The sequence below is a fragment of the Salvelinus fontinalis genome, chromosome 35, assembly GCF_029448725.1.
Source record: "Salvelinus fontinalis isolate EN_2023a chromosome 35, ASM2944872v1, whole genome shotgun sequence".
Taxonomy (NCBI): Eukaryota; Metazoa; Chordata; class Actinopteri; order Salmoniformes; family Salmonidae; genus Salvelinus; species Salvelinus fontinalis.
In genome coordinates this window covers 29126446-29151274 of record NC_074699.1, presented here as the reverse complement: position 1 = coordinate 29151274, position 24829 = coordinate 29126446, and the positions used below count along the sequence as shown (strand labels likewise).

General features: G+C 43.6%; 2 protein-coding genes across 4 annotated transcripts; one reads left to right on the top strand and one right to left on the bottom strand.

Annotated features, from left to right (window-relative positions):
- Positions 1 to 231: 231 nt before the first annotated feature.
- LOC129834683 (serine/threonine-protein kinase ULK3-like) lies at positions 232 to 11231 on the bottom strand. 2 transcript variants are annotated; one of them, XM_055899899.1, is made up of 17 exons: positions 10915 to 11230; positions 10509 to 10668; positions 10173 to 10313; positions 9865 to 9985; positions 9500 to 9595; positions 9012 to 9155; positions 8708 to 8790; positions 8168 to 8323; positions 7981 to 8086; positions 7749 to 7789; positions 7480 to 7582; positions 7174 to 7238; positions 6847 to 6925; positions 5771 to 5811; positions 2669 to 2716; positions 2472 to 2535; positions 232 to 1424 (listed from the first exon to the last, which is right to left on the bottom strand). In XM_055899899.1, exons 2-17 carry the CDS (start codon positions 10605 to 10607, stop codon positions 1408 to 1410), a joined length of 1404 nt encoding a protein of 467 aa, XP_055755874.1. In that variant the 5' UTR covers positions 10608 to 10668; positions 10915 to 11230; the 3' UTR covers positions 232 to 1407. The 2 variants fall into 2 exon arrangements, with proteins under 2 accessions (XP_055755874.1, XP_055755875.1); XM_055899900.1 differs by lacking the exon at positions 9500 to 9595 and having other exon boundaries at positions 10915 to 11231.
- Positions 11232 to 11503: 272 nt separating this feature from the next.
- LOC129834681 (threonine--tRNA ligase 1, cytoplasmic-like) lies at positions 11504 to 24717 on the top strand. Of its 2 annotated transcripts, XM_055899896.1 has the most exons (19): positions 11504 to 11857; positions 12237 to 12326; positions 12504 to 12691; positions 12940 to 13063; positions 13161 to 13285; positions 13437 to 13554; positions 13725 to 13789; positions 15107 to 15185; positions 15286 to 15432; positions 16954 to 17052; positions 17278 to 17444; positions 18080 to 18242; positions 18456 to 18593; positions 18732 to 18809; positions 19030 to 19130; positions 19487 to 19591; positions 19767 to 19839; positions 23634 to 23748; positions 23954 to 24717. In XM_055899896.1, exons 1-19 carry the CDS (start codon positions 11519 to 11521, stop codon positions 24100 to 24102), a joined length of 2463 nt encoding a protein of 820 aa, XP_055755871.1. In that variant the 5' UTR covers positions 11504 to 11518; the 3' UTR covers positions 24103 to 24717. The 2 variants fall into 2 exon arrangements, with proteins under 2 accessions (XP_055755871.1, XP_055755872.1); XM_055899897.1 differs by lacking the exon at positions 12237 to 12326.
- The last annotated feature ends 112 nt before the right edge of the window (positions 24718 to 24829 follow it).

Sequence of the window (24829 nt, the reverse complement as noted above, 5' to 3'; positions counted from 1 at the left end):
TTTCTTCATGAGTGTCCAAAAATGTCTAAAAATCTGTTTTCACTGTCATTATGGGGTATTGTGTGTAGATTGCTGAGGATTTTTATTTAATCCATCTTAGAATAAGGCTGTAATGTAACAAAATATGGAAAAAGTCAAGGGGTCTGAATACTTTCCAAAGGCACTCTATTTTAATTTACTCAATCTTGGGCTTTATCTCAAAACACAATGAATACAGGCCATGACAAGACATTACATAGCAATTTTATTTCAATTGAATCAGCCTTTTGCGGTAATAAATAATTTATAAAATCATACCCATACAAAATGTTTCAACAAAACAATACACAATTGTCAGTTTTCAATTCGACAGACATTTCTTTGCACTCCCTTTTCAGTTACACCATTCCATTTCCTGATTAAACAGCAGATAGCCTCCTATGATACAGTATATTCACAAATACTGAAAGTTCCCTTGAAAGTAGATTCATGCACACAACTTGGCTCACTGAAATCAAACAGAAAGGAAAAGACCCACAACAGCAGTAACGGTTAACCTGTCACCAAATGTCCAACCTTTTGGCAGGCTACTAAAGCAGGCTGAGTTGTGACGCACGCCTTGACTTCACAGTTGCTACTGTATGCCTTCATCCTGACCGGTGCCAACCCAAAAGTAAATGAAAGTCTACAGAGTAAATAAGGCAGCAGCCGCACCTCTCCAGTTTTCCTCTCATAGTGGTAGAGGCTGCTCCATCAGCAGAGGGAACGTGGTGAGGCTGTGGTCAGGCCACAGAAAAGGGATTTACTTTGTGTGTGTGTGTGTTTGTGGGGCGACAGACACCAGAAGAGCTTTCCCAAATATTCATGATACATTTCGATAACTCCCATCAGTTACAGACGACAAACTTGCTGGGTAGCCATTCTGAGTTCAAGTCGCCATCTATTGTGCAACTACAAGCACTTGAAGCTAATTATTACTCTTATTCATCCTGCAACATAACACAACAACATGATACAGCACTAGTTTATCATGACAGCACAGTATTAGCAAGCTGTCCAGCCTTTCCATATGAATGGTTAGGCACAAGGGCTTTGAGGCTGAGCAGTGACTGGAGACTGACAGTCTTCTGTGTTGTGTTGGTGGTGGTGAGGGGGGTGCAAGGCTGATAAGCTGCTAGTTGAAGTCCAGGCAGAGTAATAACAGAGTAGATTGTCTCTGACGCCATAGCCTCCATTTCCAGGCTTTCTCATGTTTGTTGGGAAACAACAGCCGTGCCATGATTGAGACTTATGAGTATGGTGATGCGAGACTAATGAGGCCATGGTCTCGGAGGCCTGAGGGATTCCTTAGCCTGACCCGTAGAGGTGCAGGAGGTCTGGAGCTCCGCAGGCACGATGGCCCTCTCTGGTTCCTACTGCCAGGCTGGCTCACTGCACACAGCATGCTGAGGAGGGCGAGCATCGACAGACAGATGTGTTAGAGACTGCATTATCATCATATAGACATGGCTTACCTCAGTACTGATCTGTGAGTAGATTTCTGTTGAGTAATTAAGATTTCCAATGTATTCAATACACATGGCAATAAAAAGGTATAATGGCTGTATTACTGTCCTGTATTATGGGACAAGCTCAGAGACTGAGGCTGTGTACCAAATGGCACCCTACTCCCACAACTCACTACTTTTGACCGGGCTGAACTATGTATGGAATAGGGTGGCATTTAGGATACCGATTGAGAGCATTAGGCCTAGACTTTACTGCTTTGTTTGTAGTTAGCGTAGTAGTAGTAGTTTAAGGTCACCAGTCAGACAGTCTTGGGCGTTGCTGTGACCCCTCCAGCTGGAGAGCTGCCAACATGACATGGCTGACTGTGGCCACCGGTGTGTTAAAATAACAGCAACGTAACAAGCCATGTTTATGAAACCTGAATCTGTTCCAAATTCATTGAACCCCCTTTGAACATAATTCCTCTGGAATTTCTAACTCGAAACAGGATATTGTCTGGCTCTACTATATATCAACTAACTCCCTCCATCGCAGCTAGTGTGTGTGTTGTCCATGTGTGTGTGCGTTGTGCATGTGTGTGTGTGTTATGCATGTGTGTATGTTGTGACTGGGGGGGTTCTTCTTCTTGGTTAGAGCCAAGTCTCACTTTCACAAGGTGGGTTTTATAAGAGGTCAGAGAGCAGAGCAGCCCAGCGCTGTGCAAGACTGAGTTGAAATCAAAGATCCAGACACTCCCACGGGGAGGCCAGCATGGTAAGAGAGCGGCTTGTGTTGAACTAGTGGTAAAACCTCCACTGAAGGGAAATTTCATTACAGCTTCAGGTGGCCATTTTTTACTTAACCCCTGGTATATCCCACTGACCTGTCTACATAGCTGCAAGCCCCTCTGCTGGGACATTCTGTGACGCACACCCCTACACCAGCACGTACACAATATCTAAGGGGAAATGTGAATACTATGCTACCCTCACAGGGATACTCACAACTTCTCACAGATTCTGATAGAGGCTCTCTATCCATTGACACGTCTTTTTGGTTCTCCAGCATCTGAAAGACACACAAAAGATGATACGACTCAAAATCATGGACCAAAATGTTTGCTTGGGATTAAACACACTGAGATATAAATACAAACCTACAGGGTTTATATCTACTAAAGTCAAGTCATCGCTATTCCTACCTTGATCTGTTCTTTGAGGTATTCAGCTCGGGTCATTAGGCTCTTGATCTGCAAAGTGAGAGGTGGTGTTTAGTATGTAATCCATCCACACTCATCCACATTCTCCTTTCTATAATGTCTGGTGATGGTGATGATGAGGGTAGACCAAGGTGGATGGCTTCCTATAATGACCCTTTAAAAGACAGATCTGTTGTGGTAGAATAATCATCCTGACTGAGACAGAGGCGGCTGCATCCACCCAGACTCCCAACATTTTATATCATATTAACCTCAGCACCAAGGCTGTAATACTATCAAATCACACCCAAAGTAAGATTACAGCTGTAAAATAAAATGTATTAACCTTCCAACTATTTCAAGGCTGGTGTTCTTACAGTTGAAGTTGGAAGTTTACATACACCTTAGCCAAATACATTTAAACTCAGTTTCTCACAATTCCTGACATTCAATCCTAGTAAAAATGCCCTGTCTTAGGTCAGTTAGGATCACCACTTTATTTTAATAATGTGAAATGTCAGAATAATAGCAGAGAGAATGATTTATTTCAGCTTTTATTTCTTTCATCAGGTTTACATTGCCTTTAAATTGTTTAACTTGGGTCAAACGTTTCGGGTAGCCTTCCACAAGCTTACCACAATAAGTTGGGTGAATTTGGCCCATTCCTCCCGACATAGCTGGTGTAACTGAGTCAGGTTTGTAGACCTCCTTGTTCGCACACGCTTTTTCAGTTCTGCTCACACATTTTCTATAGGATTGAGGTCAGGGCTTTGTGATGGCCACTCCAATACCTTGACTTTGTGGTCCTTAAGCCATTTTGCCACAACTTTGGAAGTATGCTTGGGGTCATTGTCCATTTGCGACCAAGCTTTAACTTCCTGACTGATGTCTTGAGATGTTTCTTCAATATATCCACATCATTTTCCTGCCTCATGATGCCATCTATTTTGTGAAGTGCACCAGTCCCTTCTGCAGCAGGGCACCCCCACAACATGATGCTGCCACCCCCGTGCTTCACGGTTGGGATGGTGTTCTTCAGCTTGCAAGCATCCCCCTTTCTCCTCCAAACATGACGATGGTCATTATGGTCATACAGTTCTATTTCTGTTTCATCAGACCAGAGGACATTTCCCTAAAAAGTACAATCTTTGTCCCCATGTGCAGTTGCAAACCATAGTCTGGCTTTTTTATGGCGGTTTTGGAGCAATGGGTTCTTCCTTGCTGAGTGGACTTTCAGGTTATGTTGATAAAGGACTCATTTTACTGTGGATATAGATTCTTTTGGGCTTGTTTCCTCCAGCATCTTCACAAGGTCCTTTGCTGTTGTTCTGGGATTTATTTGAACTTTCGCACCAAAGTACGTTCATCTCTAGGAGACAGAAAGCACCTCCTTCCTGAGCGGTATGACGGCTACATGGTGTTTATACTGGCATACTATTGTTTGTACAGATGAACGTGGTACCTTCAGGCGTTTGGAAATTGCTCCCAAGGATGAACCAGACTTGTGAAGGTCTACAATTTTTTTTCTGAAGTCTTGGCTGATTTATTTTGATTTTCCCATGATTTCCCAAAGAGGCACTGAGTTTGAAACTAGGCCTTGAAATACATCCACAGGTACACCTCCAATTGACTCAAATGATGTCAATTAGCCTATCAGAAGCTTCTAAATCCATTACATAATTTCCTGGAATTTTCCAAGCTCTTTAAAGGCACAGTCAACTTAGTGTATGTAAACTTCTGACCCACTGGAATTGTGATACAGTGAATTATAAGTGAAATAATCTGTCTGTAAACAATTGTTGGAAAAATTACTTGCGTCATGCACAAAGTAGATGTCCTAACCGACTTGCCAAAACGATAGTTTGTTAACAAGAAATTTGTGGAGTGGTTGAAAAATGAGTTTTAATGACTCCAACCTAAGTGTATGTAAACTTCTGACTTCAACTGTATATGATAAGCCCAGGCATATTGAACTGGGAATTACAGCCCTGAGTTAAGAAAGGCTGAACTGTGCTCTAGAGATGAACCAACACACATGGAGACCATTCCTAGCTGCAGTCGGGGCTCTTTGCGTTCTCACACACATGCTTTCGATCTGCAGTCCTCACCAGCGTTCGATTATTATAGCCGCATCTGAATTTACTTAAGCCAAGCGCCCATAAAACTTCAAATAGGGAGGTCTATGAGCCCAGGTTTAAATCTCTCTCCCTCTGGGGTTTGTTGTTGAAACATTGTTGTGTGTTGTTGACCTGGTTGCTTGCAAAACAAATGCTCAAAACATGAAAGAATAACTTTCCTTTACCACTGAATATTAATACAGTCAAACTAATTGAAGTAACTGTTGTAAGAGAATCCCTGCTGCAGTGTGTGCAAACCTGGTCAAGAACTACATGTATGATCTCTGTAATTGCAAACAAAGGTTTCTGTACCAAATATTAAGTTCTGCTTTTCTGATGTATCAAATACTTATGTCATGCAATAAAATGCAAATTAATTACTTAAAAATCATACAATGTGATTTTCTGGACTTTTGTTTTAGATTCCATCTCTCACAGTTGAAGTGTACCTATGATAAAAATTACAGACCTCTACATGCCTTGTAAGTAGGAAAACCTGCAAAATCGGCAGTGTATCAAATTCTTGTTCTCCCCACTGTATATGTACACCAAACTGGAGTGTCACTGATCTATTACGTTTGTAGCTTTTATTCAGGGAAACATTCAGGTGACTACCAGAGAATGCTCCTGGGTGTTGCGTCCCAGATATAGCTGTGCTTGTTTGGTCTCAGAGACCTGTGTGTGTGTATGTCTTCAGGTGCTCTGTGCTGTTACGGCGAGCACTGAACCAGGTGTCTCCTCACCCCCTTACCTCACATTCTCACCTAAACCCTCTCATCCACCTCACCCCCAGTAACTCACCTCAACCCTCTCATCCACCTCACCCCCAGTAACTCACCTCACATTCTCACCTCAACCCTCTCATCCACCTCACCCCCAGTAACTCACCTCACATTCTCACCTCAACCCTCTCATCCACCTCACCCCCAGTAACTCACCTCACATTCTCACCTCAACCCTCTCATCCACCTCACCCCCAGTAACTCACCTCACCATGGAGCAGCTCTCTCCGGCGCCCCTGGGCTTCAGCTGGAAGACAGACAGAGGGGGAGGAGAGGGAGAAAGAGAAGGAAGGAGCGAGGGTGGAGAGAATATAAAGAGATGGATCACTGGTCTCCCAATCACCATGTTTGCACAAGAGTGGGTAATTTGCCGAGCCCGTTTGGTTGCGATAGCCCACTGAGGCTCAGGGGGAACCCTTGAAACTGAAGCAGCCTTTCTTCAATTAGCCTGCCTGAGGAGGAGGGGACCAGTTCTTCAGCAGCAAGGCATTCTGGGAAGGGAACGTAATCAACCATAGGCTATAGCGAGACAAAAGGGACAATGTTTTCTCCTACAATCCCCTTGGTCTCGCTGACGTGCCACGGTCCCGTTCCCCCTGATCCATCAGATGATTTAACGACTCAAGCCGTCTCTTCTCTATTAAGACAGATAATAGTTTTTATTTGTTTCCAGTGTGCAATAACATTGAGAAATGAACTGTTGGGCTCTCAATGGAAACCAGATGGCAGCGAGCGGCTCTATACCACACACAGGGCGCTGGCACCAGGTCTCATACAAAGCTCAAAGCTACATCTGGCTCCAGCATCATCCCCATCCCGCCTGCCTGCCTCACCTCCCTCTGCCAGTAGAACCATCTCCCAGATGAGGTCATGTGGAGTCAGGGCTAATAGAGACCAGGCCAAAGCCTAGAGGAGTCTAGTCCACATACAGACACTGAGCCAGAGCAGAGGCAGCCAGAGCGCCGAGGAGAGGAGACCATTATGGGCCACCACTGCCACCGTCTCTCTTTAATAACAATAACAGCCAGCCAAAGCTGAGGGCTGGAGACACAGCAGGCACTCAGGGCAGGCTCTGCTGCGGTCTCTGATGTAATAGCCTCTTAATTCTGGAGATTGAATTCCGGTGATACTCCCGGACTCCCCGCAGGGTTGTAAAATCACACCTGTGTTTATTAGAGTCCATGCAGCAGACGCTGTATGTGGCATAGATGACTGACTCCTTATTTTCCCCATCTAAAGGACCTATATAGTCTATGTGGGATTGTCAGTGAGCAGACCTTACCTGCCAGGGCTAGCAGTAGTTCTCCCAGACTCTGCTGGTACAGAGCCAGTGTATCATGGTCCTCTATCCCATTCTCCTCCTGGAATGGAATACAAGTGTGTTATGAAAAGGGAAGATGTCCCACTATGGTATAGTAGTCCACTCTCAAGAAACCAGATCCCATAGCTACAGCCTTCACTATAGCAGCAGCCTTCAATCCATCCTGCTGTAGACAGCATCTACAAGCCACTACCACCCTCCCAGCTCTCTCACTCCTCTCAGGCAGTCTCCCCAGAGCTCCATCATCATGCCCTGCCCTGCTCATGGTACCCAGTCCCCTCAGCTTACCATGGCGATGGCTGTAGATGCCAGCTCCAGAGCAGCCAGCAACCGTGGTTGGTCACGGGACATCTCTGAAAGGTGGACAGACAGAGAGTAAGGGTTGGACCGGAGGCCTTCTCAGAACATCTCCTCTAGGTACTTATCAATACCCAGTTACACTTGATAACGTGCTCCTTCTGAGTCTTATGAATGTGTTATCAAGTCCTTACGAAGGTTCCCTTCAAATAAAGTAGGGTTTAAATTAGGTCCTCTATACAAGGGTCATGAAATATGGTATCCATGATGTACAACGGGTAAAGTTAGCTGTATTACCTCTCAGGATGTCTCTGGTGGACTTGAACTGCTCAAAGCAGAGGCTGTTGTCTGCAGACACCAGAGCTTTCAGCCCCTCTGCCCTGGACACGTACTGACTAACCTGCAGTAGGGGTTTATATTGCTGTCATTCACTTCATTCTATGATGTCATCCATAGCATGTGTTTTTCATCCATGCCATATGTTATTCATTTTATTCAAATAATTTCAGTCCAGCCCTTGGGGTATGAAAATACAATAGACCAAATATACTTTGTGTACTCTGTACCTTTTTCCTGAGGGCATCTTTACGCAGTCTGTCTGTTTCATCTGGAAAGGGGAGAGAAGATACATTTCTTAGACAGTTACCAATAGTGTTCTGATTATGTCATCTCCAGTTCTGTGAGCTTGTATCACTTTTCAGTTGATGTTGGACTGTGGTACAGAATTAGGCATTATATAGATGAGACCTGAGAGAAGTTGTTACTGTGGCAGATAGGGGCTGTGCATGTTGCTCTTACAGTGAATGGCGGGGACAAAGTGTTCCAGTGCGCTGCAGTACAGAGACAGGGCAGCTGATCTATCCCCCTCCTGGTCCTTCTGAACAGCTTTCAGGACCAGATCCTTCTGCAAGAGGAGACAGACAGCGAGTCACACCAACACATCTAACTCTCTCTCACACACCTGCATGCACCCGCACACACACACCGCTTTCCCCAGGCTCTCTGTGTTGGGCATGTGCTCGAGGTCCACCCAGGGGTGGGAGAAGAACTGAGTGAAGGTGAGGCGGGTGTCAGGGTCCCTGTCCAGCAGCCGCAGCAGTAAGTCCCTGCAGTTCCTGGACACTCTGGCCCCCGCAGGCAGCTGAGACACACAACCAGAGGACCACAATGACTTTATAAGAAGTTGTAAAACATACATGGTGTTATCCTTGATGATTTTAAATGCAGCGTATCCACTTGTGGCTGGAGTTCTATTTTTTAAATTGTCTAATAAATTATTTCTATCTTCCAACTAATTACACTCTGTCCTGACCACTGCATTGAGGAGGAGACTGTAGAACCCACTCCGGCACAGGAGTGTCCCTTCCAATAAGAAAGCACTGCGAGATAAGGTTTATTGAGCAAGTGTGCCACCCTGCGGTGGCAAATATACTCACAGGGGAAAGAATGACTCTTCTAACAGCAGTCACAGAATGAACAATCATTGCTACCACACGTTTCCTTAGATAGATGCAACAGAGCTTACCTCGATGGGCTTGTCACTGCGGATCTTCTCCTCCAGTTCAGCATAGGATCTGGAGGCAAATGGTGCCCGGCCAAATAGTGTCTCTACATACAGAAGTAAGAACAACAAATAAATGATAGAGTAAGTGAGAAAGCAATATAAACTTAAACCATCTTTGGCATTCAAAGCGGTAACGTTGATGTTTGATGTCACTGAAATGTCTGGTTTGTGCTTAAGAAAGCATAGAGTGTTCTTGAGGGGATAGTGTTCTATTTAATTGCACGAAGAGATTAGATAGTTATCCATTTAAAATCTGTGCTCTTACCATACAGGATGACTCCCACAGACCAGAGGTCGACCCTGGAGTCATACTGCCGTCGACACACCATCTCAGGGGCCATGTAGAGAGGAGAGCCCCTCAGAGCACTCTGCTCATCCCACGGAGACATGTAACTCGCAAAGCCAAAATCTGACAACAGCATAGAGCAAAAATGTTTCAGTGCAAAGTGCACTAGACTAGTCTCCGTCAAGACTGTGATACACCTGGTAATACTTGGAGCAGCATTACAAAATCCTCTAAGCATAATTTAGTGGTGCAACTGTTGCATTCCATCATTTTAAATGTCACAACTGAAAAGTGCAGAGACGGTGCCACCAACAACCTCTGGCATTTTGCCACTGCTATGATTTCGCAGCTATGATTCATATCACAGTCCCATGGTGATGAAATGCAAGAGATTAATAAAGATAGAAATGTGACCATAAGGAATACTGTATGTAAGTGTGATTGTGGCACTTGCCAGTGTGCTGTACCTGCTAGTTTAAGGACAGAACCACTGAGCAGAATGTTCTGGGGTTTCAGGTCCAGATGGGAGATGTTATGATTATGGAGAAACTGAAGAGCGCAGGCTGTTTTCAGACATGTAGCAAGAGAAGAGAGAGTAAGAGAGAGAGTGCCTTATTGGTGTTGGTCCCACCATTTTTTGTTATTTGTATACTTTGACAATGTAAGTAATTTAACTTGCCATGTCAATAAAGTCTACTGAATTTAATTGATTTAATTGGGAGAGAGAGAAAGAGAGTGGTAGAGAGAGAGAACTGCTCAACATCATTAAATAGTGCTCTAAATAATGTAGGTTACTTATACCCAACGCACCACTGACTCTGGTGTGACTCACCTATCTGCTGCAGGAAGAGCCGAGCCACCCTCTCAGGTAGCAAGCGCCTACTGTGGATGAAACGGGACAGGTCCCCACCAGAACACCACTCCAGGATCAGATAGATGTTCTCACTGTCCCACTGACCAATGGCAGAGAACAGGATTAGACTCAATTCACTCAGACAAGGATATGAAATGTAGCCTGCTGAGTCCCAGATCAGTTTGTGCTGTCTTGTCTGACAAGCAATATGGGAGTCAGGTTAGCCTGTATGAAATGTACTATTATGAGTGGGGATGGGCTGATTAAATATTAAACTGATTGTAAACCTGGAAGTCCTTCAGCTGAACAATGTGAGGGTGGCGAACAGTTTTCAGGATCTCTATCTCAGTCAGCAGGTTCTCCATTGACACCTTGTTCAGACTCTTCTTCTCAACCACCTTCACTGCCACCACCTCCCGGTTGTCCCCCTGTACACACAGATCCAGAAGACTGAACAATGCTCTAGTCTGGGACATGACATCAGTTTGGAAGCCAGGCTACAGGGCCAGTTTCAAAACTTCTATTAAGGAAGTTGCTACTATTTACTTGTATTGTTTATGCAAGTAGTTGTGCTTATAGGCTAGCTAGTAGCTAGCTAACTCGGTCTACAACGAATGGCGTACCTTTCTGTAGGCTTTGTAAACTGTCGCATAGGTGCCACTGCCCAGCCTCTCTGTGAGAATGAAATTAGCCAGTTTCGGTGGGGCGAAGCTCGAAGCCATGATGATGATGTTCACAGTTGCATCAAAGTTGCTGTGGACCCCTTCACTGCTGCAAAGTGCACTAGAACATATATAGAGGAAGTTAGTCTCTTTCATTCAAATACAGCTACAAAAGAAATGCTTAACGTTACATCTGACCAGACTGAAGTGAAACAGGAACGTCTACAATAATGGCTGTTGCAGTTAGGTGCTAGCTAGTACAGTACTACATAGGATACATATTGAGCTGACTTATATTATTATTATTTTTAAACACATCCCATCTTCTATACTTCTCAGAAATGTGTATATTTAGACAAATATTTACCGTCATTCATGTATAAATACTGCCGAATATGCAGAATGATTCTTCTTCTTCAAAGTTGTATTGACAGACTACACCTATTGGTGTATTGCCGCCACCTACTGTTCAGGGTATTGAAACCAAAAATATTTCAATTTCAGGAAAGGGGCCGACATAAAACAAAAATCTAACAACCGTCCCACTCCTTCAGTTACATTCAAATCACATCCATACACACACTCAGGTGCCTGTGAGTTGCAGAATGAATGTTTACATTGCTAGCTAGCTCCACTGTGAACGTGCTGTCGTCGTCAGCTAATTAAAACACGTCGATGCTCCAAACCATGGCACATTTGTCTACTGCCCTCTACCGGTTTTATATGTAATACTCGGCCTTATCTGTAAAGGCAATCCAGAGAAGACAATCTCACATTTATTGAAATAGTAATCAGTCCTTGCTACAGTAAAACTCTTGCTATGTATGTGGCTTTTACAATAGCAGCATCAAGCTGACATGAACTGATTGTTAAAATGTGAAAGTTACAACACAAAACTAAAGCACAAGAGGGCGCTATGACTCCATTCCCATTCACTGTTGATGACAGGAAGACCCTATTCCCAGTTGCTGATGAAAGAGAAGAGTCATTTAAAGATGGCGGAGTGCATGGCAGCACGTTTGACCGCGCAAGAGAACCAGATAGAGCTTCTCACTCGGGAATTTAGCCTCCTACGAGACGGGCTAAATGGTGGTCCAGAGGTCGCCAGCATTCTCGCCAGTTCTCCGGAGCTGGAGAGCTTACGGAGCGAGAATGAGAAGCTCAAATTTCGTCTCGTGCACCTCCGCCAGGGTCTCCAGGAAGAACTCGCCCTGGAGGGACAGGGCAAGGGGGGCACCAACAAAGGCCAGGAGAAGAAGACAGGGAAAGAACAACAACAGCCAAATAACCGCAATTATGATAATAATAAGGTAGCTAGCTAACCACCTTAGTGCATGTAAATTGTGTGGCTGTTGTATGTGACCTGTAGCTTGCTGTCCTAGTCCAGCCAGTAGCTTCCATGGCTACAGTCATAATTATGCCTAAACCCCGCCCATTTATACAATTATCTTAACATTTGATTTTTAACCTAACCACGCTGCCAACCTTTTGCCTAACCCTCCCCTGCCCCTGGTCTCGAAATAGGTTGACAGCTCTGGGTGTAGTCCCCTGAACATGCTTATGGAATATCATATGGATATAAGACAACAGTTATTTATTGTGGTTTACACTAAGTGGAATGTCAATGACAATATTTGCATGTTTCTGCTCACCTATAAACCAAACTTTTGATTTTTAACCTCTGTGCAGGCAGAAACCCATGAGACCAAACCTGTTGTTGATAAGAACAACAAGAAGGAGAAGCCAGAGAAGGCACAGGGAGGGGGTGGTGGCAGAGAGGTAATGATTAGGAACATTACCTCCCAAAGGTCCAATATCCCATACATCTATTCTAGAAGTCCCATGCATGCAATCAAGCGTTCCTTCAAACTTGTGCAATATCCTTACCAATACCCAAATAATTCACCCCAGTTTCTTTCCATAAGTTCCTATAAATCACCATGTTACTCTTTCCAGCTGAAACCGTGGCCTGGCTACATCTCAGAGCGCATGCAGCTGTATGAGGAGCTGAAAAAGGAGAGCGATGCCCTGCTGGCCAGGAGAGCTGCAGACAGCCAGCTCATCACTGTGGAGCTGCCAGATGGATGTAGGGTGGAGGGTCAGGCCTGGGTCACTACCCCCTACCAGCTGGCCTGTGGCATCAGGTGAGGGATCTGGAGCTTATCTTGGACCATGATATCCTTGTCCCATATCTTTTTTGTGCTGTGCAGTCAACTCCTATGGCAATTGTCATGGCAAAAACGTCCGTAGAAGTTGGCAGCATAGACAAATCTGTGACAAGGAGGATCATGATGTTACTTGGAGACATCAGTTGCACCCCTCTGTCTTTGCCATTGTTTGTATCAACACATGATAACTATGTGGTGATGGTGGTATATCGTATTTCTCTCAGTCAGGGCCTGGCTGACAATGCAGTGATTTCCCAGGTGAACGGGGACCTGTGGGACCTGGATAGACCTCTGGAGAAGAGCTGCTCACTGGAGATCCTGCGCTTTGACAATGATGATGCCCAGGCTGTGAGTATAATGTGCCCTCTGGGCTATCATACTCTCTAATCTCTATAGTCTTTGTTCTTGGAGGTAGTAACAGAGATGTTTCCGCTCCTTGTTTCAGGTGTACTGGCACTCCAGTGCTCACATCCTTGGTGAGGCCATGGAGCGTTTCTATGGAGGCTGTCTGTGTTATGGACCACCCATTGAGAATGGCTTCTACTATGACATGTTCCTCGATGGACCCCAGTAAGCATCTATCATTGTTAAGAAAAAATAAGCTTCTAGTCTCCTTTATAAAGTAATGAGCAGAAATGATACAGAGCTGGTGTAGTGAGTAGCCTATGACAGGTGTGTTGTTACTGAGGGTTCTGTTTGACCTGTGTCCTGTCCTGGCCAGGGGTGTGTCGAGTACAGAGTTTGAGTACCTGGAGGCCCTGTGCAAGTCTGTGGTGAAGGAGAAACAGCCCTTCGAGAGGCTGGAGGTCAGCAAGGAGACCCTACTGAAGATGTTCAAGGTGAGATAAGAGGACCTGTACACTACATTGGCATCTCTCCACCCTCTGGGGAAAGATTGTAGCTCGATTATATAATGTGTTATAGATGTTTCTTTTTCATTGGGGTTGTGAGTAGATTGGCAGCAATTGGTATTTATTTTTCCCCAATCTGTTTGCGTCCATATTTTCAGTACAACAAATTCAAGTGTCGCATTCTGAATGAGAAAGTCACCACACCCACTACAACAGTCTACAGGTAAGCAGCTCTTGATGTTTAGTTGTAAATCACAGAATATTATTTGGTGTACAGAAACTATTCAGAAGACTAGTTTAACATGTTGGTGAATTTGAAGAACGAAAATAGGACTGCACTCCGGTAAATTAACTTAAATTGACATTTTTATTGCTGCATGAACGTTGCGGGTATGAGCCCTTCAGCGTGCAAGGCAATAGCAATCAATGTCACACCAACAAGACCACACAGGTGGGCATAATTATAAATTCAGCCAGTATTGGCCCAATCAAGAGATCCCAGCAGAGGGAGCTGTGGGGGAAACATGACAATCAAATAAAGATCTATAGACACACAATACAAATACATGACGTCATTACCTACATATTTGGCATATTTATAACCTAGTACAAAAAACCCAAGATAAAGACCACTCCTCATTAAGGCGTGCTGGGGATAGAGTGGTCAAGCGGTCTATCCAATATGTCTCTCATTGGAGAGGTAATTGACCCCTATCTCCTCCCATACGTGGTGCTTTCACCAATTCAATGCCCATATAACGTAAGGCACTTAGTTCATGATTATGGCTGTTGAAATTTCTGGCAACAGGTAAATTTTTTTCTCTCCATGGTTGCGAATGGAGCTCTTATGCTCACATATCCTTGTCTTAAGTTCCTGTTTGGTCTTACCCACAACATTAAAGTCACAGGAACACACTTAAGTAGATATACAACATATTTTGTGTTACATGTTATTCTACCCCAAACCTTTATCCTCCCACTCGAATGGGGGTGGATAAGAGAGTTCCCTCTGATCATGGCATAACAGTGGACAGTTGTGACAAGGAAACTGCCATCAGGAATGATAGACATGAAATGCAATGCTTTTTTTATTAGGCAATTCTGACCGTACTAAACAATCCCGTAAATTTGAGTGTCTCTTATAGCAAAACCTCGGGAGGGATTCAAATGCTTTACCAAAGCTGGGGTCGCTGTGTAATATGTGACAATGTCTATTAACCACTTCCTTGATCGACCTTGAAATGGAACTGAAGGTGGACACAAAAGCTAAGAGGGAGGAGAGGGATTCCTTTGACGTGGTTGCAATAATGCATTCCACTCAGTTTGTCTTAACGGAATTGTCCAATAATTCTTCTTTATACCCTCTTATTTTGAATCCTTCACATAAATCTTTGGAATGTACATCAAATTCTAAATCAGTCACAAATGTGCCTAATGCAAAGGATTTGTCTATAATATATTATGGTAAACTGCTTTTTGAATGAATTTGAAGACCCTCACTGGTCCATGCCCTGCTAAAATGAGTTATCTACTGTTTTAGATGTGGGCCTCTGATTGACCTGTGTCGTGGGCCCCATGTAAGACACACAGGAAAGATTAAAGCCTTGAAGATCTACAAGGTATGTGATGCACACACAGACTACAATATCCAATCACTTCTAAAGGTGAAAAACAATGTCATAGTATCTCCTCTCCACTCCTTTCCTGTAATATCGACAGAACTCTTCTACGTACTGGGAGGGCCGTTCGGACATGGAGACCCTGCAGCGTATCTACGGCATCTCCTTCCCAGACTCCAAGATGCTGAAGGACTGGGAACGCTTTCAGGAGGAGGCTAGGAACAGAGACCATCGGAAGATTGGAAAGGTCAGTCCTTACTGTGGGGGGGTCACTTTGGGGGTTGACTGAGGAAGACGACTAGTTGGTTTAGGTGTTTGGTTTTCTAAACACAGCCATTGAAATAGACCCTCAATTAATATAATGATATATGTTCATATATACTGAACAAAAATATAAATGCAACAATTTCAAAGTTATTGTTGAATTACATTTCATATAAGGAAATCGGTCAATTGAAATAATTGAATTATGTCCTAATCTATGGATTTCACATGACTGGGCAGGGGCGCAGCCATGGGTGTGACTGGGAGGGCAGAGGTCCACGAACTGGCCCAGCCATCAAAATATTTTTTCCCCCACAAAAGGGCTTCATTACAGACAAATACTTTTTGGGGATATTTTATTTCAACTCATGAAATATAGGACCAGCACTTTACATGTTGCGTTTTTATATTTTGGTTCTGTTTATTTTAGCGGTCACTTTTATCCAAAGTGAGTTACAGAACTGTCAACATTGAAAGTGACAAATCACTCTAATTTACTCTGTATTTTACAAACAGACCTTCAAGCTTCAGTTCGCCTGGTGGCTAGACCTTCGCTTGGAAAATGAGAAAAAAGTGGAAATAGTACTGTTTGGCCATTTTGAGACTCCGTAGCCAGTATACACCTCAAAATAGTCAGAATTAATCTAAGAAAACTAAAGAAATCTGTTAATTAATTTTGACGTTTTTGCCGAGTAGATCTTAGTTGCGCAATTTTACATCTAACTAAGATGCTTTGGTGCAGTATTTCTCAATGAAAAAATGTACATGAAAATGAGTCATCTCTAGTTGAATGACAACAAAGACTTTATTGAAGAATCCCTAAAGTTGACCACTCATGGACGAAGGGGCGTATACTTTGGCTTTCGAAGTTCGGCTGCCCTCGAAAAAATGTTGTGTGCCCGAACAGCCGGAAAAATCCTTACCGAAGTCCAAAACGAACAAAAACATAATGTCTTCATAATATATGCACAAACTCTTTGGAACTGTTTAGACTGGGAAGTATGTGGACGCTTTAAGCTCTGTGTGCTTACTGTTGTTGCTTGGTTGTTCCTGTGGGGGGTGCTGTGTGTCTAACTGCATGATGTATCAGTGAGTCATACTATGTGAGCTCCAGCTGGTCCTCAGGCAGGCTGGATCTATCCTCCCAGCGGGAGACACAGATGGCAGCAACCCCACGGCCCAGCCACAACTGATTACAACACAACACTGATCTCTATATTAAACCATGGACTCACTGCTGCTTTTATTTTCATTGTTGTTATCCAGGGGGACAAAGTCTAAAGTAATTTTTAAACATGTTACTCCTATGATGGTGTGATCCTTTTCATTTAGAAGTTGAAGGTTTAGAAGTAGAGGACAGGTCTGTGGGTGTCGTTCATGGACAGATTTGCTGTCGTTTGATTTAACATGTTCCCCACAGAGAGGAGGAGCTGCCTCACTATCTGTAACTGTCAATCTGTGAAGTCTTTGAGCTTCCTCTCTGTTTGTCTCTACTGTACAACAGGAACAGGAACTGTTTTTTTTCCATGACCTGAGCCCTGGCAGCTGCTTCTTCCTCCCGCGTGGAGCCTACCTGTACAACACACTCACTGACTTCATCAGGGTAAGACGAGACCAACCAGCCTCAACCACCTACACCTGATCACAGCCAAAAGGCAGAGAAGCAATCCGTCCATCTTCTGCCAAGATACAACAATACCCACCTGTAGAATTCCCAATTACAGCATGTTCATGGACTACTTTGGTGCTTTATAACCATAGTAACCGAAAGAATGCTGAAGTTAAGTACCACTCAGTCTTGCTGGGATCTGGTGAATGTACTTTGCAGGAGGAATACTGTAGAAGAGGTTTTCAGGAGGTGGCCTCTCCTAACATCTATAACAGTAAGCTGTGGGAGACTTCAGGCCACTGGCAGCACTACAGCGACAACATGTTCTCCTTCCCAGTGGAGCAGGACAACTTTGCACTGAAGCCCATGAACTGTCCCGGACACTGGTAGGTACATTCGTTGGTTATTGGGACGATTTCCCGGACACGTGTCAAGCCTGGTCCTGGACAAAAACAACAACTCCGTGGTCTTGTGGTTAGTGCCCTCCCTGAGATTGGAAGGTTCAGTTTAATCCCCGGCCAAGTTATACCAAAAACAGTAAAAATGGGACCCAATGTGTCTGCTTGGAACTCAGCATTAGGAGATAAATTGGGGGTAAGGCCCCGCCATAGACTAGCGTAGTCTCCATTGTGTGTACTTCTACATCAAGCTGCCTCAATATCGCAATATCTATCAGGGAAATATCCATGGCTATAATAGCTACAAACCTTTAATTACATTGATTTCTCCTGCAGAAACAGGAGATACAAGGCTACTTGATTACTTACTAGACTAAAAACCATGCTCAATGGAGAATATCCAATGAAATAACTTTACTACAATACTAGGCTTAACCTTTGTCTGGGAAAGGTGTTATGTTATTGGTTAATATAAACCATCATATCTTCATAAGGAAGGGACTTTCAAAGTATTTATGTAACCTTAACTACTCCCATTGCTTCAACTGCATATCTTCTCATCCATCACCCTCTTTTTCCATCTACCTTCTTCTCCTGGATCCTCCCATCCTCTTCTTCCTCAGTCTGATGTTCAGCCACAGACCTCGGTCGTGGAGGGAGCTGCCTCTGAGACTGGCTGATTTCGGGGTGCTCCATAGGAACGAGCTATCAGGGACACTCACCGGCCTTACGAGGGTGCGCCGCTTCCAACAGGATGATGCTCACATCTTCTGCACCATGGAACAGGTAGGTGACCAGACCAGCTATGGATATTGAAGAGGAACATCTTATTAAATTAGCTACGTACCAGGGTTGGGGTCAATTTCAAATCAGGAAGTAAATGGACTGTTCCAATTTTCATAATTTCTTCTTGAAATGGAATTGACCCTATCCCTGCTGGGTACTTAACCTCCTCGCCATTCAGATGACCCCTCTGTATTCCCTTTCTCTCTCCTGCAGATTGAGTCTGAGATGAAGGGCTGTCTGGACTTCCTCCGCTGTGTCTATGACGTCTTTGGCTTCTCTTTCCAGCTGCACCTTTCAACCCGTCCAGAGAAGTACCTAGGAGATATTGCTGTCTGGAACCAGGCTGAGAAGGTACAATTAAACATGCGTGTCCATAAAATATTATTGAAATGTCGCGTAAGGAAACACAATTTTTAAGAAGTTTGACTTGCACGAAATGAACCAGGATATATTTTAATTGTATGTTAATTGATTCCCTCTGTTTGAAAGCAACTGGAGAACAGCCTGAATGAGTTTGGGGAACCATGGAAACTAAACCCCGGAGACGGTGCTTTTTATGGACCCAAGGTTTGTATTACAGCAGCTGATATTTCCTTGCTATATATATTTTTTTACCCCTGCAATTAAATAAGGTCTAGAATTCTCAGGAAATCAATGTAATTAAAGGTTTGTGGCTATTATAGCCATGGATATTTCCCTGATAGATATTGCATTCCCCCTTCAATGAAATATGGTCTAAAACTCTCAGGAAGGAAAACCATGTAATACTTTTGTTGTGCCATTTCAGATTGACATTAAGATCAAAGATGCTATTGGCCGGTATCATCAATGTGCAACCATTCAGCTGGACTTCCAGCTTCCCATCCGCTTTAACCTGACCTTTGTAGGGTGAGTGAGTCACCTAATCAAACTAGTCGTGACACAGTGCTGAGTCTGTATCCTGTTATAGGAAGCAAGATTAGTCATTAATCCCTCCTTCAATACGATTTCTCACCTGAATACTTTGTACTAGACAGTTGATTTAAAAGTTCTTTAAAGTTGGATTTTTAATGAGGTAGAGAACATTATGAAGCTCTGTAAACAACTGTATAAATTATTTTCAAAAATATGTTTGACCGGTAAGACATCTCGATGAGACTAACTTCCACAAATAAGGTTGAATAAATAATGGTTAAATACGTAGTTATATTTGAGCATGAAGTGGTGCTGTGACTGATATTGATGTTGAATCCTGTGACATGCAGGAAGGACGGGGATGACAAAGCGAGACCGGTCATCATCCACCGGGCCATTCTGGGCTCTGTGGAGAGGATGATAGCCATCCTCACTGAGAACTACGCAGGGAAATGGTGAGTAGCAAAGAGGACCAATGAATTTGTTGAGTGTTACATAAGATACAATCATAGACTGGAAAATAAGTCATGTATATAGATGTTTTTTCTGCCCTTAAATGTCTTAATTATGTGTGTATATATAGTGTTTTTATTTTCTACTTATCCAGCCCATATTGTGTTTCTTCTCCAGGCCCCTCTGGCTGTCCCCACGTCAGGTGATGTTTGTACCTGTCAACCCTACCTGTGAAGAATATGCCAGGAGGGTAATCCGAGCCTTCTATTTCTCAAACTTGTCTTCCTTTCATATTTCTACAGTTTATGATCAGGGCCGGATTAAGAAATCATAGGCCCTCCCCCTTCCCGGCACATCATTTTCTGTAAACAAATCTGTGTGCCAAGATGCAAATTCAATGCGTGGGAAATTTAGTGTTGAAGAAAAAGCCTCTTTATAATAAAGTCAGAACGTTTGTCATGTGGCATAGGCTACAATTGAGCAGAGGCGTTTTTAGAATTTCCATACAGTGATTTAAAAAAAATATATATATTAAAAAAAAATCGGGGTCCGAAAAAATTCGTCCTTTTACATGACAGAAGACAACTGAATCTTTTTTAATATCACACAAATGACCAAAATGAGTGGCTACTCTGACAAACTGAGGTCAATCTGGTCTTGAATTCAAACAATAACCCAGGCCGGTGAAGCGACACATTGGAGGAAATAAATAAATAAAGTAGGCTTCTAAATAACATGTCCAGTGACTCAACTAATGAAGAATAAACCATAAGCTACTCACGGTGATTGGCTATTGCCATGACGAGCACATCGGCTATCTCAAGATGAGCTACTTTGAAAAACAGTGCTGCTGTTCACAAACAATTAGGAGTTGTTGAGAATCATTTATTTCTATTGGTTCTACAGATTAGTCTTCTCTTTTCAGCAGTAGGCAAACTGTACGTTTTTCCAGCAATTGTATTTTGAAATCTGCAAAAGGCAAACCGACAGCTGCAACCAACCATAGAAATATAATCCATAGATGGCAGTTCCCATTAGTCAGAACTGGCGCCCATTGCTAGTGTACCCATGAGTTTAACAGTCAAATTGTTAGGTTAAGAGGTTATAAAGCCCTTCTATGGATTATATGTCTATGGCCACAATGCAAAAAACTGTGTATTTGGTGCGCATGCTGTCCAAACTGCAGCCTTCCTGACTGTAGGCATACCGGTAAATACCAAAATAAAGGAAACACTTCAGTAAACAAGGGATTCGTAGTATATGATATGGTGTGGGGTGCAGTTTCTTGGCATGGTTTAGGTCCACTTGTAAAATCTATGCCAAGGCGCATTGAAGCTGTTCTGGCAGCTCATGGTGGCGCAACACACTTAAGACACTTTATGTTGGCGTTTCCTTTATTTTGGCATGTGATAAAAATAAATACTTATTTTTTTTAAACTATTGATCCTCTATGGCTAAATTATGCTCTGGTGTATTTTAAAACATTGAGAGCAGCTCCTGTGGTTGGATAAAGTATAATTTAAAGAAAGAAAAAATAGGCGCGTGGACCAGTCAGTATCTGGTGTGACCACCATTTGCCTCATCCAGTGCGACACATCTCCTTTGCATTGAGTTAATCAGGCAGTTGAATGTGGCCTGTGGAATGTTGTCCCAGTCCTCTTCAATGGCTGTGCGAAGTTGTGGGCTCTGGAACACTGTCGTACACATAGATCCAGAGCATCTCATACATGCTCAGTGGGTGAGTATGCAGGCCATGGAAGGCCTTTTGTCCCCAGTACAAGGTGGACCTGTATAATGATCATGCTGTTAATCAGCTTCTGTCAGGTGGATCAATTATCTTGGCAAAGGACAAATACTAACAGGGATGTACAAAATTTGAGAGAAACGTTTTGTGCGTATGGAAAATGTCTTGATCTTTTATTTCAGCTCGTGAAACATGGGACCAACACTTTATATGTAGCGTCTTGTATTTTTCTTCAGTGTGATTTAAAAAAAATATATGTTTAAGACTATTACGGGCTTGGGCCCTGCCCTGACTCACGCAATTGACCAGTCACATTTATTTATTTATGCAGTTACCCAATAAAGGCAGGGTCCCCCAGTTACCCACATGGGCCCCTTACCACCTCTCCCATCTGATGATTAGCAGAGCGGCAGCAGCAGGCTGTCAACACTTATTGAGAGCGGGCTGATGAGTCCTATTGTGGTTGGCGGTTGTAGTAAATATTTGTACAAAATTATGCATGTATATTTTCTTTGTTTTTTTGTAAAAAATATACACTGCTCAAAAAAATAAAGGGAACACTTAAACAACACAATGTAACTCCAAGTCAATCACACTTCTGTGAAATCAAACTGTCCACTTAGGAAGCAACACTGATTGACAATACATTTCACATGCTGTTGTGCAAATGGAATAGACAAAAGGTGGATATTATAGGCAATTAGTAAGACACCCCCAAAAAAGGAATGGTTCTGCAGGTGGTGACCACACACCACTTCTCAGTTCCTATGCTTCCTGGCTGATGTTTTGGTCACTTTTGAATGCTGGCGGTGCTTTCACTCTAGTGGTAGCATGAGACGGAGTCTACAACCCACACAAGTGGCTCAGGGAGTGCAGTTCATCCAGGATGGCACATCCATGCGAGCTGTGGCAAAAAGGTTTGTTGTGTCTGTCAGGGTAGTGTCCAGAGCATGGAGGCGCTACCAGGAGACAGGCCAGTACATCAGGAGACGTGGAGGAGGCCGTAGGAGGGCAACAACCCAGCAGCAGGACCGCTACCTCCGCCTTTGTGCAAGGAGGTGCACTGCCAGCGCCCTGCAAAATGACCTCCAGCAGGCCACAAATGTGCATGTGTCAGCATATGGTCTCACAAGGGGTCTGAGGATCTCATCTCGGTACCTAATGGCAGTCAGGCTACCTCTGGCGAGCACATGGAGGGCTGTGCGGCCCCACAAAGAAATGCCACCCCACACCATGACTGACCCATCGCCAAACCGGTCATGCTGGAGGATGTTGCAGGCAGCAGAACGTTCTCCACGGCGTCTCCAGACTCTGTCACATCTGTCACATGTGCTCATGTGCTCAGTGTGAACCTGTTTTCATCTGTGAAGAGTACAGGGCGCCAGTGGCGAATTTGCCAATCTTGGTGTTCTCTGGCAAATGCCAAACGTCCTGCACGGTGTTGGGCTGTAAGCACAACCCCCACCTGTGGACGTCGGGCCCTCATACCACCCTCATGGAGTCTGTTTCTGACCGTTTGAGCAGACACATGCACATTTGTGGCCTGCTGGAGGTCATTTTGCAGGGCGCTGGCAGTGCACCTCCTTGCACAAAGGCGGAGGTAGCGGTCCTGCTGCTGGGTTGTTGCCCTCCTACGGCCTCCTCCACGTCTCCTGATGTACTGGCCTGTCTCCTGGTAGCGCCTGCATGCTCTGGACACTACGCTGACAGACACAGCAAACCTTTTTGCCACAGTTCGCATTGATGTGCCATCCTGGATGAACTGCACTACCTGAGCCACTTGTGTGGGTTGTAGACTCCGTCTCATGCTACCACTAGAGTGAGAGCACCGCCAGCATTCAAAAGTGACCAAAACATCAGCCAGGAAGCATAGGAACTGAGAAGTGGTCTGTGGTCACCACCTGCAGAATCACTCCTGTTTTGGGGGGTGTCTTGCTAATTGCCTATAATTTCCACCTTTTGTCTATTCCATTTGCACAACAGCATGTGAAATTTATTGTCAATCAGTGTTGCTTCCTAAGTGGACAGTTTGATTTCACAGAAGTGTGATTTACTTGGAGTTACATTGTGTTGTTTAAGTGTTCCCTTTATTTTTTTGAGCAGTGTATTTGCCTCTTGGGCCCCAGGGGCTTCAGCCCCGGGAAGCCCCTGAATTAAGCTGGCCCTGTTCATGATGCTGCACATTCATCATTGTCTATCATTATATAAACCTGCATGTCTGTTGCCAGTTCCATTTTATCAGTTCATCTTTGTCATTTTTTATGAATTTGTTTTTACTGAGTGGTAATTCTGTCGTTCAGATGTGTAAACAGTTTGTGGAGGCTGGATTCATGGCAGACGCTGATCTCGACTCCAGTTGCCTCCTAAACAAGAAGATCCGCAATGCCCAGTTAGCCCAGTACAACTTCATCCTGGGTAAGAAGGATTACTATAGTGGATTTCTTTTGCCATTCATAAATCCCCTCAAATATTTTCTGATTTTTTTTCAGCTGCCAAAAACATGATTGTACTCATCACTACTGAAATGTTGTTGAAAATGTGAATGTGTTAGGGCAGCTGTGTGTGTTGTGATTTGGCAGTGTGGGGACTGTGAGCTACTTTGTGCTTTGTGTCTTGGCAGTGGTCGGTGAGAAAGAGAAGCTGACTAACGGCGTGAACGTACGTACGAGGGACAACAAGGTTCATGGAGAGCTGTCTGTTTCTGAGGTGCTGGCTCGCCTGACCCTGTTGAAAGAGTCACGCTGCCGGAATGCTGAGGAGGAGTTCTGAGGAGAGATGGGGTGTTTCATGACAGATAATTTTCTTTCACAAACGAAGAACAAAATATACATTTTATGTGAATGCAAGAGGTCTGTGTTGGAAGTATAAACATGGAAAGGGGTAGATCAAATGTATTGACATGTTTGAACATATAAAATATTTTCTACTCACTTGACAGACCCTTTCTGTATTTTGAGTAGTTTAATATGTATGTTTCTTTGATTGTCTAATCAATTTGAAAGAATAGTGCAGGAAGTGAGAGACAATATTGGGGATCATGTATTTGGTACAGTAGTGCAGGGTTTCCTAAACTTGTTTTTTTGCCCTAGCACCACACAGCTGATTCAAATAAGTTGGTTATTTGAATCAGCTGTGTAGTGCTGTGGCAAAAACCAAAACGTGCACCCATGGGGTGTAGTGTATGAAAGACCATGCAAGAATATATATATTCTTTTAACACTAATCTGAAGGATGAAATAAGATGTCATGAGAATGTTATTTATTGGGTTGTTGAAAGAAGGTTGCAATGTAAGCCAAATAACACTTTTGGGAAATATTAAATAAAATCATGAAGTAGCTCTGTCCTCTTGTTGGATTGTATCTTGGAATAAAATATTGCCTCAACGTTTTGCCTCCCCTTCATTATCGTATTATTCATTGGAGATTAAAGTAATTTTTATTATTCTTCATCTGACAAAAAACCCCACATTTGACCCTGTTGAGTTCTCTGCTCTTG